Source organism: Triticum dicoccoides, chromosome 6A (assembly GCF_002162155.2).
Source record: "Triticum dicoccoides isolate Atlit2015 ecotype Zavitan chromosome 6A, WEW_v2.0, whole genome shotgun sequence".
Classification (NCBI taxonomy): domain Eukaryota; kingdom Viridiplantae; phylum Streptophyta; class Magnoliopsida; order Poales; family Poaceae; genus Triticum; species Triticum dicoccoides.
In genome coordinates this window covers 384095895-384109253 of record NC_041390.1, presented here as the reverse complement: position 1 = coordinate 384109253, position 13359 = coordinate 384095895, and the positions used below count along the sequence as shown (strand labels likewise).

At 45.2% G+C, this 13359-nt stretch overlaps 1 protein-coding gene across 3 annotated transcripts; it reads left to right on the top strand.

Moving 5' to 3' along the window:
- The first annotated feature begins 439 nt into the window (after positions 1 to 439).
- Positions 440 to 5893, top strand: LOC119316965 (protein JOKA2-like). 3 transcript variants are annotated; one of them, XM_037591356.1, is made up of 7 exons: positions 440 to 771; positions 2507 to 3804; positions 3903 to 4017; positions 4185 to 4412; positions 4524 to 4673; positions 4766 to 5410; positions 5495 to 5893. In XM_037591356.1, exons 1-7 carry the CDS (start codon positions 658 to 660, stop codon positions 5597 to 5599), a joined length of 2655 nt encoding a protein of 884 aa, XP_037447253.1. In that variant the 5' UTR covers positions 440 to 657; the 3' UTR covers positions 5600 to 5893. The 3 variants fall into 3 exon arrangements, with proteins under 3 accessions (XP_037447253.1, XP_037447251.1, XP_037447252.1); XM_037591354.1 differs by having other exon boundaries at positions 446 to 729; XM_037591355.1 differs by lacking the exon at positions 440 to 771 and adding an exon at positions 802 to 2390.
- The last annotated feature ends 7466 nt before the right edge of the window (positions 5894 to 13359 follow it).

Here is a 13359-nt window from a genome sequence, read left to right as displayed (position 1 = left end):
GATCTATGGCCGTCGGCCTTTTTTAAAAATTGCACGCGGATATGAAATGAATCGACGCGTTTGGCACACTGCCAACCAAATACAAAAAAAGGCACATGGCCAACCCAAACGGATAAATGCGCCAGCCGTTTCGGTCGGCCCGTTGGAGTTGCTGGTCTAAATTACTCCCGCTGTAACCAGCCTTATCCATGTCCAGCAGCTGACGCGTGCGTCGGAAGCGTGGAGCCCACGCGACAAGACGCGACACCGGACAGGCGTTAAATGCATTCTCACCCTCTACTACTTCGCAACTCTGACAGGAAATCCAAAGGAAACCCTTGGGGCCCGCGCAGGCGGTGCGAGGCCTCGCCGCTGGCGCCTGGGCCCCGCACCCCCACGACTTAATTGCCCCAACGGTGTCCATCCTTCGCACCGAAGGAAAAGGCGTGATAAAAGAGGACTCTGGCACAAGAGCCTTGGCCGCACCCGCACATCGCCACTCTCCCACACGCCGCCACCACCGCCGCTGCGGCTTACGGCTACGCAGCTCTCGCGCCCCTCGACGCCGCCGCCGCCCTCCGAGGTTTCCGGCCGCTAACTTCGTCTCGTCTAGGATTGACCCGCTCCTCCGCACGATCGCCTACTCCTCCGCCTCCCCCCGAGGGTTTCCCCGCCGCCATGTCCGGCCTGAGCGCGCCGCCGTTCGACGGCCTCGCGTCGGGGCCCGATCCGTGGGACGTCGTCGTCAAAGTGATCCTTCTCCTGGTCTCGAGCCGTGGTTTTGTTTCGCCAGTAAGGGGATTATGTGCGAGGGACGGGAACCGCTTTTAGAAGGGTTTGTTCAAGGGGTCGGCTTCACGATTGCTGGTTGATTGGGCGTGGCTTAGGTGTTAGGTTGGGGTTTGCTCGCTGATCGGACGTATTTTACGTGTTTGGTTTTGTGGTTAATTTCTGCACCTTTCTTCTTAGTTTTTAGTTAAACAATCGATCTCTTACAATCGAATATGTGTAGAATAAAATTGATCACACAGGTTGTGCCATAAACAATATTTGAATACAATTGACGGGCACGGCCTTGCTCATGTTTGTTATTAAAATATGCACCTGACCCGGTTTTACTCCAAAATATGTTTGTCAGATCATGTTTTCTATTGAATAACTTCATGGATCGGTGCGTATTGTGCTTCTCTCTAGGATATAGGCGTAGCACAAAGTAATACTACATATTAGACATCTAACCTCAAATCTGAGCAATTAAATCCAGTTCATTGGTGGGTTAAAACTTAAAACTCATAATTTCTACTCCCTCCTTCCCTAAATATTTGTCTTTCTAGAGATTTCAAATGAACTAGCGCATACAGATGTATATAGACATATTTTAGAGTGTAGATTCACTCATTTTGCTCCGTATGTAGTCACTTGTTGAAATCTCTAGAAAGACAAATATTTAGGAACAGAGGGAGTATGTCAGTACTGGTATCAAATATTGTTTATGGCAATCTTGATTATGGGGTTAAGTGTATCATCGATGCATGTAATCACCAGTCAGCTGACCAGTCCTTTGTCCATCACATGTCATGGTAGTCTTGCCCTTCACTTTATGGCTCTTTGAATAAAGTTGTCTAGTTTGTTCTAGTTACTTTCTGATTGAGTATTCCCATGCACCAATCCTTCTGTATATTTTGTAACTTCATGACTTATTACGAGTTCAATATGGGTTGTTCTTTGATGATCTGAATTTTGTTTACATTTCATCTTCTTTCATAACGTGTAGTGAGAGATTGCTAATATTTCATCCATTAGGAGACCAATCTTATCTATGATAGTTTTCGGTCTCTTGTATAGGCTGCCGTCAGCTCGTCACATAAGCTAAATTGGTTCACATAGACTCTTATGGTTAATAATGTTTTGACTCTCGTATAGGCTATTGCCACATAAGTTAAATTGGTACATTTTCTCTCTGTACATTTGTGTAAATTGTGTTCTCGTTATGGCCCTTACCTAATTGGTAGAAGAGAAGAAATTATGATCAGTCTTTGTACATCTATAATCTAGAACCATAAGACTTGCACTATGATTGAGTAGTTTATTCTCTTACTTAATTGGTATGGAAGAGAAGAAATTATGATTAATGCAACCATTCAGTTTGAAATCAGCACCTCAGTTGTGCTCCGGACATCACAATTCCTCTAGCATATCGTACTGCTGCGAACGTAACTGAAACTAATTATGATCTATCTTCTTATGTTACTTATCAGATGAGCATGACTGTCTGTACCATATATTACCATCACCATATGCTTTCTGAGTATTGATCCTTTCGATAATCCTTTGACTTTTGTAGTATAAGGACTAGTGAGTTCCTCAACCATTTTTTGGACCTGATCTCCTATAGTTAGCTATGCATCAAGGTCGTGTAAAAATTTGTTGTGCTTTGGATCATTATTATGTCCTCATGGTTTACGTGTCATATGATCTAATTGTGTTCTATCGTAGCGTTCTCATTTCTCCCTTCTCAATATTCCAGGTCAAATATGGTGACACGCTTAAGAGGTTCAATGGTTATGTCAACGGAACGCACTTCACTTTGAATCTGTCTGCTCTCCGTTCCAAAATTGCAAGTGCTTTTAAGTTTGCCCCTGATGCTGACTTCATTCTCACTTACACTGATGAGGATGGGGATGTTGTTATGCTGGATGATGACGAGGACTTGCATGATGCAGCTATCCATCAGAAATTGAACCCTCTAAGGATTAATGTTCAGTTAAAGAATAGCCACGCTGGGGCATCTCACATTAACCGGCAGGATTCAAGCCCTAAACCTCTTGAGGCCACCACTCAGGATCCGATAGCTCAGATCAAATCTGTTATTGATGAAGCTTTAAAGCCCATATCAGAACCTTTGAGATCCACTGCAAGGGAAGATCCACTAGCTCACTTAAAATCAGCTCTTGATGAAGCTATGAAGTCTATCCATGAGCCAGTTCCTGAATCCCTTGCAAAACTGTCACGTGAAGTACTTGATGCAGCACCACCACAATTAACTGATCTGATAAAACCTTTCGTGAACTTGATCACATCAACCAACAGTAGCCAATCTGCTGGGCATGCTGAGAGTTCACCTGGCTCCTCCAGGGGTGTGCAGCAAGCACGGGTTGATCTCAAAGCTGATGGTCAGCCTAAAGTTGAGGCAAGTTTGGGTTCACGACCTTTGAATGAACGAAACCCTGTATCATCTGAGACAGGAGGTCTTAAGAGTGTGTTGGTTGAAGTTCCCGCTGCAGTCATCACTGAAGCCTCTCAAGGCCACCAAGGATCGTTATATCCTTCTGTTGAGGATTTGCTGTACACCTCCAATTCCGGTGGTAACAGTTCTGGTTGCAAGGATATGACTGATGCTCAAAGTAAGGGGAAGTCTGTCATGCCCTCTGCTGAACCACTCGCTCGTAACACTGTTCCCAGTTTTCGTCCAAGTCATCCAAATGCATCTGGAAATGAATGGTTCCAGACACGAAGATCGGTGGATGGATGGTCCCAGCCGAGATCCATTTGGCAACCTGAAACTAATGTCAAACCAGCTAGTGATCCTGGATGGCGTGTTCCAATGTATAAAGCGCCTCACCCATCCCCACCAGTTCCCCATGCACCCTTGGGCTATGGACATTCTCCACAATTTCCTTACCCTGGCCGTCTGCTATCTGCTGGGCGTCTGTATGGGAACCTTGGTAATAACAGTGAGAGGTCACCACGAATTTCACATAGGTGGATTCGGTGTGATGGTTGTGGAGTTCAACCAATTGTTGGGCCACGCTACAAGTCTAATGTGTAAGATCTTCTTAAATGCAACTACTCTCAGAACTAAATTATTTGTCATAGCTATTTCTTGGTGTCCTTAATCTGACGTCTTCTGTCTCTGCCGTCAGGAAAGAAGATTATGATCTGTGTGATACCTGCTTCTGTCGTATGGGCAGTGAGGTTGAGTACACAAGAATAGACAAGCCGATCCTGCCACACAAGTTACCTCGGGACCCTAATTTGGTGAGTTGCTTTATAGTTGGTATAATAAGTTGCTAGGTGAAATTGCTAGGTGAAAGGTAATGGAGGTGCTCTGCCCTTAAGTAGGAGCTGATCAATCTTGAAAGCCTTCAGAGACTAATTTGCTGCAACTGGGCCTAGTAGTAGATTAATTATATTCTTTATTTCAGTGCCGGAAAATCCATTCACGTGCTCCGATGAAGTCAAAGCGTGAGAAGCTCGAAAGCCGCTTCATTTTGGATGTAACAGTGCTGGATGGCACACTTATGTCACCTTCAAGCCCGTTCACTAAGATTTGGTGCATGCACAACAATGGGTCTATCATGTGGCCCTTGGGCACACAGCTAATTTGGGTGGGTGGAGATCAATTTGCACTGCAGACCTCTGTCCCACTAGAGGTATAGTTACCATGCATATTGTTTGAAGCTCTGCTATGAATTGCATGTTAAGGCTGAATATCAGCTGTGATAAAAAAAACTCCCCAGTTCTGAGTTGGTATAGTTGTGCAGATTCCATTGAATGGATTTCCGGTGGATCAAGAGATGGATGTTGCTGTTGATTTTGTGGCACCTGCAAGGCCTGGGAGGTATATATCTTACTGGAGACTGGCATCACCTTCTGGTCAAAAATTTGGTCAGCGAGTTTGGGTTCATATCCAGGTTGGGTATCCTACCATTTCTTTTTCGTATGTGGATGTATAATCTAGATGGTTGCCTTTGTTTTATCACCTTAATCCTGAATGCATCTGCAGGTGGAAGATCCATCTTTTGTCAGTGACAACAAGACTGCTGCTGTTAACTTGAATCAGCCTCAGGAAAGCAACATCACAAACACAAGTAGTCTGCCTCAGGAAAGCAACATGACAAACACAAGTAATTTGATTGATGTCAACATGGAGCCTGCTAACCAAGTCCTAGATGAACATGTCAACGGCACTAGAATGGAACTGCTGGAGCCTTCGATATACCGTGAAGCTGCTGAGCCCAAGAAATCCCCCTCAGCATTTTCAGCAGCTCCTCCATACCCCATGGTCGATGTTCCGTCATCCAGTGAAAATGCAGCTGCTTTTGTGCCAAGTGTTACTGTACTTGCACCTGAAGTCATTCCGAGACCTGCTGTGACTACACCTGCTGATGTGCCCACAAGTTCGCTTACTAGTATCCCTGTGGATCTACCTGTAGCTGCAACCACACCTGTGGATGTAGCATCTGCGCCGCTTGACATCGACAGTCTTACAGAAGAGAAACTGCTGCAGGAGCTGGAGGAAATGGGCTTTAAGCAGGTTGATCTGAACAAGGAGATACTGAGGCAGAATAAATACAACCTGGAGCAGTCCGTGGATGATCTGTGTGGTGTCAATGAATGGGACCCTCTGCTGGCGGAACTGAATGAAATGGTAAGATACATGCCCTACTCTGGATTTCGTTGAAATGATGATTGCTGTGGCAAGCTCCTGAGCCTAGTGCTGTTCCTCTTCCAGGGATTTGATGACAGGGAGACGAACAAGGAGCTGCTTGCCAAGAATGGAGGAAGCATCAAACGAGCTGTGATGGACCTCATCGCCAGGGAGAAGAAGGACAAGTGAAGATCGTGTGCTCTCGAGCACCTAGTTATCTATATCTCGTTATCTATGCGTAAATAATGAGACGAGTGGTACTGCTGTTGTGCTGCTCCACTGTGTCTCGTGGTTTGCTTATGAACTGCTGTGAAGCGTGTTGTTGGTGTGACTTTGTGTGCGGTGTGAACTCTATTATGTTGTGACCGTGGTGGGTCAGCTGCGTGTGGTTGCTGTAATGGCCTTAGTTGCTTTGTTCCTACTATCGTGACTGGAAGACCTTCTATGTGGATTTCACCTATATTATGTGGGTTTCACCTCAAAGTGCCTCTTCTATTTTGTGTTACGTTCGCATCTCTTATTAGGATGTACAGTAGCTAAAACTAGAAGTTTGTACCAAAGGGATGTAGCTAAATTTTTGAACATTTTCAACTAAGGGGAGGGCAACACCAATGAATTGCCGACATATCCGCAAAATCATGCTTGTTTGCCCGCAATGCTTGTTTGCCGGGTCGGTAGTATTTGTATTAGACTGGTCATAGCTAGTGAGCAGTAACTTGGTACGGAGAAAATAATTGGCTTTTCACTATGTCATCCTACCGCATAGAGAATTGACACGCATGGTGGTGACATGGCGCGCAAGAAGAGCTATCCATGTAGATATCTTTGAGAGTCCCTAAAATTCTTTCCTCAGAACTCCGGTGTTTTTTTTCCGACACATCTCAGAACTCCGGTGTTGCTTAAGAATGCTAGCGCGTGGCCTATAATTTGGTTGCCTCCATCAAAGGGTTGACGCGGCAGTCTCAAGAGAAGGGTCCCATGGTGCAGCAACGGCGGTATGCCGTGACCATGGTGGAAATTTCCTGGGAGCTTCAGCGATCACTTTTAGATTCATCGCAGAATCAACTTCTCTCGAAGCTTTGGCTATTCGAGAAGGGCAAGCATTAGCAGTGTTAGGAATTAATTAGTAGATTAATTAGCACATGCTAATTAATGAATAGTCATTAGTAAAGAGGTGTGTTCAACCCCAAACAGTCATGTCCCTTCTCTCTTTCTATTGCCAATAGGCACCTGTGGAGCAGGCATCTCTTCTTCCCACCTCTTCCAGATGTATATACACTTGAGAATCAATGAAAACCAGGACTGATTGTTCTTTCGCTTTCAATCTCGTTTTACTCTGACACGTTATCAGCACTTTGCTCTGCCAAAAACGAGAACGCCAAGCAACTCGCTTCCAAGGCTACAGGAACGACGAGCGAGGCGGCCAACTCCAGTGCCCGACGCCCGCGGTGGCTCCCGACTCCCACGACTACGCGCCGGCAGCCCGGCCTCCGCGCCGTGCCCCTGCGCTCCTCCTGTGGCTGCGCGTCCCCGCGCTTCTCCCGTGGCTGCGCCGCGCCCGGCCGCGCTGCGCCCCAGGCCACGGCCTCCGCGCCCCGCGCTCGTCCGCCCGGCCGCCGCGCCCGGCCGCGCTGCGCCCCTGGCCACGGCCTCCGCGCCGCGCCCCATCTGGAATCGCCCTTGTGCCGATGCGCGCCGCGGTGGATGTGGAAGACGCGCTCGCCTACGTCTCCGCACCAACCAGCGCCTCCGGCGTGATTAGACTTGGAGCAGGGATGGAGGCCGCCGACGCAAAAACCACGCCGCAGCCGGAGATGTCCGCGAGCTCGTGCGGCCACGCGGAACGGCGCTTCGGCCGCGCCGTCACTGCCATCGACCGCCGCTCCGGTACGTGGGCTCCGGCGAGCCTCGGCCTCGCCTGCGCCTCGCCGCAGGGCCCATGGCCGGAGGACGCGGCCCTCCACGGCTTGGCGCGGTGCTTGTTGCTGAAGGCTTCAATCTCCCTGTAGCGGCGGTGGCTTCTATGTGTAAAGCTAACCCCAAATCGATTGATTCCTTTGGGCACGGAGAGCACAATGATGGTCAGGCCACCCGCTGTACCACAAATTTACATTGGAGGTTGATCTCTCCATCTCACATTTACAATATGTAAATGATTATTCCATATATATTCTATGGAAGTGGGACATGTTTAATGTATTTGCTTTTTAGCAATCCCTATAACCCGTCTTATTGGTACAGTGATGTTGTTTAGCGATTGAGATTAAATTTTCTCGCACAATAATATTGATTTGCGATTGAGAATTATTATTCTCTCGCAAGACAATCTTATTACAATTGAGATCAATTTTCTCTCATAAATTATTAGTTCACTTTGCTAAATTATCTTGCAACTTGATACAAGATCATCTCATTTTAATTTGAGGTCTATACAATTCAAGTTTTTCACTTGAACATCAAGTTTGCAACATCATTATTATACACTACATTAGTAGTATTTTTCTATTGAGTACCAAGATGTATTCCAAATCTGTTGATGTAATACATTTCCACGTTTATCACGTGTTGAGATTAATTACGTCCATTTGCAATAGAGTTTTTTAATCTCTTGCAAAGATAAATTCAATGCCTCTGCAATATTGTTTCTCCATTGAGTATGAGGTATTCCGGAATATTTCTATGATGTATCTATTTCCATGTTAACCACATGTCGAGATTAATACGTCTATTTACAATTGAGATCTTCAATTTCTTGCAAATATGGATGCAAAATTCAAGGTGTTTTCTTCAAATTGATGTATTGGGATCACAAGGTAGTGTGTAGATCTATTGGTTTGATTATCACCACTACTTGTTAAAGCCTACATTTTGTAATTTGACATTATGATTACTTTACAAAGTACTCTCCCATACATTTTACTAAGTCATGACATAAGGCATTAAGAGAGAGTATCTACTGGTTTCATCAGATTATACTCCCTAGTGCTGCGAGATCTACTCCCTTTTTGGAGAGTATCTCCAAGATGTCATACTTAGCAATTTGAGATACACACTATGGTGCAAGCCACCTTCTTGAAATCATTACAATATTAACCATGATGGTTTTTGAATTTTCCGATGGTAAATTAATTATCTCTGGTTTGCTCCTATAAGTAATTGATGGCTAAGTAATTTGAGGCTCTTGCCCTCAATGGCCACAACTTACTTAAGTGGGTCATGGACATCAAGATCAGTCTTGCATCCCATGGCATAGCGGGTGCAATCCAAACCACGCCAAACGGGACGCAAAGGACCTCATGGGTAAAGGTTTGAAACTCACTTCAAACCTTCAATCTGACACCATCATGGAAGTCAGTTGTTTGCATGATGTTCTTCTAGAACCGAGCAATAAAATGACTATCCAGCTGTCACGGGACCCCATGAGCACGGAGAACATGACGGTTGAATATGCATTGACCGACATGTTTGGAGACTACATTTAGTCCCTCAATCTCCTTAGTGATCTTTTTATTTATGTCCATTTCTGATGTTCTAGTATGAACATAATTATTGTTGTCACCATATATTGTATATCACAATATATTGTATCAGCATTTTGGTACAAATTCATTTGTATGTATTCTACATATTTGACAGTGATTTTCTTGAGAATGTTCATGTCTATATAGATTTCAACGGGGGTCAATCTGATGAAAGATGATTTGTGCCATGTGGACACATGTACCACAAACTCTATACTCAGGGAAGTGAAATGTTTCCACTCTCATTGAGAGAAAGGAGATATTTTAAAATCGCTAGACGCGATGAGGTATTTGTTGGCTCAACTCGAGCCATATTTACTATCCCTATGTGTACTCGAATAGGATCAAGGATGCATTATCGTGTCTGGGTCAACTCATATCCTACTAAACTATAGAGATATCCGTCAGAATAGTTTTCATAGCGAAACTTATGATGACAACAAAGAGGAATATCTTCTCTTTACCATATGCAACGGATATGGCAAACACATTATATATGTATCATCATGATTGCACTACACATACTACAAAACCCGTAGCACATGTTGCGTACATGATAGTTTTCTAGAATGTCTTTTACATGACAAACTTGGCATGCTCGCCTTGGTCATCCAGACATTGGGTTGAAATAGAATCTATCAGCAATTCCATTTGTTTATGATTATTATGATGCTAAATTCTAAACATTTTTAGATTTTATGTGCACTACATGTGAATCAGGGAAGCTAATTTTAAGGCTCGTGCACCTTAAAGTCTACACTGAACCACTCGGTCTCCTTGGACACATCAAGTCAAGGTAAGTGGCTCTTCCTAACCATTGACTAGACTATTCAGGTATTCGATGGTTCTAAAAGACACATCTATACGATGGTCTCAAGTGTGCTTTATCCACATAAAACCATTGGCTCATTATCCTGAACATCAATTACAATCAAAATTGAATGGACAACGTTGTGGAATTCTCCTTGCGTGACTTCACTATGGCCCTAGGATTGATGTTTAACACTTTGTCCTATATGTCTAGACTCAAACTGGTTTAGTAGAATCCTTTATCCAAAGAATTAAGCTCATTCCATGATCTTAACCTCATAATTGCAACTTACCAACTTTACGTTGGGGTCATGCAGTTTTACACGCTCATGACCAAACTGCATAATGTCATTCCCCTCTATCTTTGATACGTGGAAATCTACCAAGTATTTCCCATCTGCGGTAATTCGGTTGAATACCGATATCACCACCCCGACATACATCATTGGCCCCTCAACATATATTTGGGATCTATGTGAGGAATAACTGTATAACCGTCAATACTGTTGGAAATATGCCCTAGAGGCAATAATAAAAGTGTTATTATTATATTTCTTTGTTCATGATAATAGTCTTTTATTCATGCTATAACTGTATTATCCGGAAATCGTAATACACGTGTGAATACATAGACCACAATATGTCCCTAGTGAGCCTCTAGTTGACTAGCTCGTTGTGATCAACAGATAGTCATGGTTTCCTGGCTATGGACATTGGATGTCGTTGATAACGGGATCACATCATTAGGAGAATGATGTGATGGACAAGACCCAATCCTAAGACTAGCACAAAAGATCGTGTAGTTCATTTGCTAGAGCTTTGCCAATGTCAAGTATCTCTTCCTTCGACCATGAGAGCGTGTAACTCCTGGATACCGTAGGAGTGCTTTGGGTGTATCAAACGTCACAACGTAACTGGGTGACTATAAAGGTGCACTACAGGTATCTCCGAAAGTACCTATTGTTTTATGCGGATCGAGACTGGGATTTGTCACTCCGTGTAAACGGAGAGGTATCTCTGGGCCCACTCGGTAGGACATCATCATATGCGCAATGTGACCAAGGAGTTGATCATGGGATGATGTGTTACGGAACGAGTAAAGTGACTTGCCGGTAACGAGATTGAACAAGGTATTGGATACCGACGATCGAATCTCGGGCAAGTAAAATACCGATAGACAAAGGGAATTGAATACGGGATTGATTAAGTCCTTGACATCGTGGTTCATCCGATGAGATCATCGTGGAACATGTGGGAGCCAACATGGGTATCCAGATCCCGCTGTTGGTTATTGACCGGAGAACGTCTCGGTCATGTCTGCATGTCTCCCGAACCCGTAGGGTCTACACACTTAAGGTTCGATGACGCTAGGGTTATAAAGGAAGCTTGTATGTGGTTACCGAATGTTGTTCGGAGTCCCGGATGAGATCCCGGACGTCACGAGGAGTTCCGGAATGGTCCGGAGGTAAAGATTTATATATAGGAAGTCCTGTTTCGGCCATCGGGACAAGTTTCGGGGTCATCGGTATTGTACCGGGACCACCGGGTGGGGCCACCTGCCCCGGGGGGCCACATGGGCTGTAGGGGGTGCGCCTTGGCCTACATGGGCCTAGGGCACCAGCCCCAAGAGGCCCATGCGCCTAGGGAACCCTAGAGGGAAGAGTCCTCGAGGGGGAAGGCACCTCCGAGGTGCCTTGGGGAGGATGGACTCCTCCCCCCCTCTTGGCCGCACCCCTTTCTTGGAGTAGGGGGCAAGGCTGCGCCTCCCCCCTCTCCCCTGCCCCTATATATAGTGGAGGGGAGGGAGGGCATCCACACCTGAGCCCTTGGCGCCTCCCTCCCTCCCGTGACACCTCCTCCTCTCCCGTAGGTGCTTGGCGAAGCCCTGCAGGATTGCCACGCTCCTCCATCACCACCACGCCGTTGTGCTGCTGCTAGATGGAGTCTTCCTCAACCTCTCCCTCTCTCCTTGCTGGATCAAGGCATGGGAGACGTCACCGGGCTGTATGTGTGTTGAACGCGGAGGTGCCGTCCGTTCGGCACTTGATCATCGGTGATTTGAATCACGACGAGTATGACTCCATCAACCCCGTTCACTTGAACGCTTCCGCTTAGCGATCTACAAGGGTATGTAGATGCACTCTCTTTCTACTCGTTGCTGGTCTCTCCATAGATAGATCTTGGTGTTACGTAGGAAATTTTTTGAATTTCTGCTACGTTCCCCAACAGTGGCATCATGAGCTAGGTCTATTGCGTAGATTCTTTGCACGAGTAGAACACAAAGTAGTTGTGGGCGTTGATGTTGTTCAATATGCTTACCGTTACTAGTCCAATCTTGTTTCGACGGTATTGTGGGATGAAGCGGCCCGGACCGACCTTACACGTACTCTTACGTGAGACAGGTTCCACCGATTGACATGCACTTGGTGCATAAGGTGGCTAGCGGGTGCCAGTCTCTCCCACTTTAGTCGGAACGGATTCGATGAAAAGGGTCCTTATGAAGGGTAAATAGCAATTGGCATATCACGTTGTGGTTTTGCGTAGGTAAGAAACGTTCTTGCTAGAAACCCATAGCAGCCACGTAAAACATGCAAACAACAATTAGAGGACGTCTAACTTGTTTTTGCAGGGTATGCTGTGTGATGTGATATGGCCAAAAGGATGTGATGAATGATATATGTGATGTATGAGATTGATCATGTTCTTGTAATAGGATTCACGACTTGCATGTCGATGAGTATGACAACCGGCAGGAGCCATAGGAGTTGTCTTTATTTATTGTATGACCTGCGTGTCATTGAAGAACGCCATGTAAACTACTTTACTTTATTGCTAAACGCGTTAGTCATAGAAGTAGAAGTAGTCGTTGGCGTGACAACTTCATGAAGACACGATGATGGAGATCATGATGATGGAGATCATGGTGTCATGCCGGTGACAAGATGATCATGGAGCCCCGAAGATGAAGATCAAAGGAGCTATATGATATTGGCCATATCATGTCACTACTCTATTTGATTGCATGTGATGTTTATCATGTTTATGCATCTTGTTTGCTTAGAACAACGGTAGTAAATAAGATGATCCCTTACAACAATTTCAAGAAGTGTTCTCCCCTAACTGTGCACCGTTGCTACAGTTCGTCGCTTCTAAGCACCACGTGATGATCAGGTGTGATGGATTCTTACGTTCACATACAACGGGTGTAAGACAGTTTTACACAGCGATAACACTTAGGGTTAACTTGACGAGCCTAGCATGTACAGACATGGCCTCGGAACACGGAGACCGAAAGGTCGAGCATGAGTCGTATAGCAGATACGATCAACATGAAGATGTTCACCGATGATGACTAGTCCGTCTCACGTGATGATCGGACATGGCCTAGTTGACTCGGATCATGTAATCACTTAGATGACCAGAGGGATGTCTATCTGAGTGGGAGTTCATAAGATGAACTTAATTATCTTGAACATAGTCAAAAGACCTTTTTGCAAATTATGTCGTAGCTCGCGCTTTAGTTCTACTGTTTTAGATATGTTCCTAGAGAAAATATAGTTGAAAGTTGACAGTAGCGATTATGCGATCAGTAGAAAGCTTATGTCCTTAATGCACCGC

Excerpts from the sequence above, each read along its gene's own strand:
- LOC119316965 (XM_037591356.1), top strand. The coding sequence starts at position 658 with ATGTCCGGCCTGAGCGCGCCGCCGTTCGACGGCCTCGCGTCGGGGCCC. Across the intron at positions 3,805-3,902 it reads CCACGCTACAAGTCTAATGT|GAAAGAAGATTATGATCTGT; the intron begins GTAAGATCTTCT and ends CTCTGCCGTCAG. Across the intron at positions 4,674-4,765 it reads GAGTTTGGGTTCATATCCAG|GTGGAAGATCCATCTTTTGT; the intron begins GTTGGGTATCCT and ends ATGCATCTGCAG.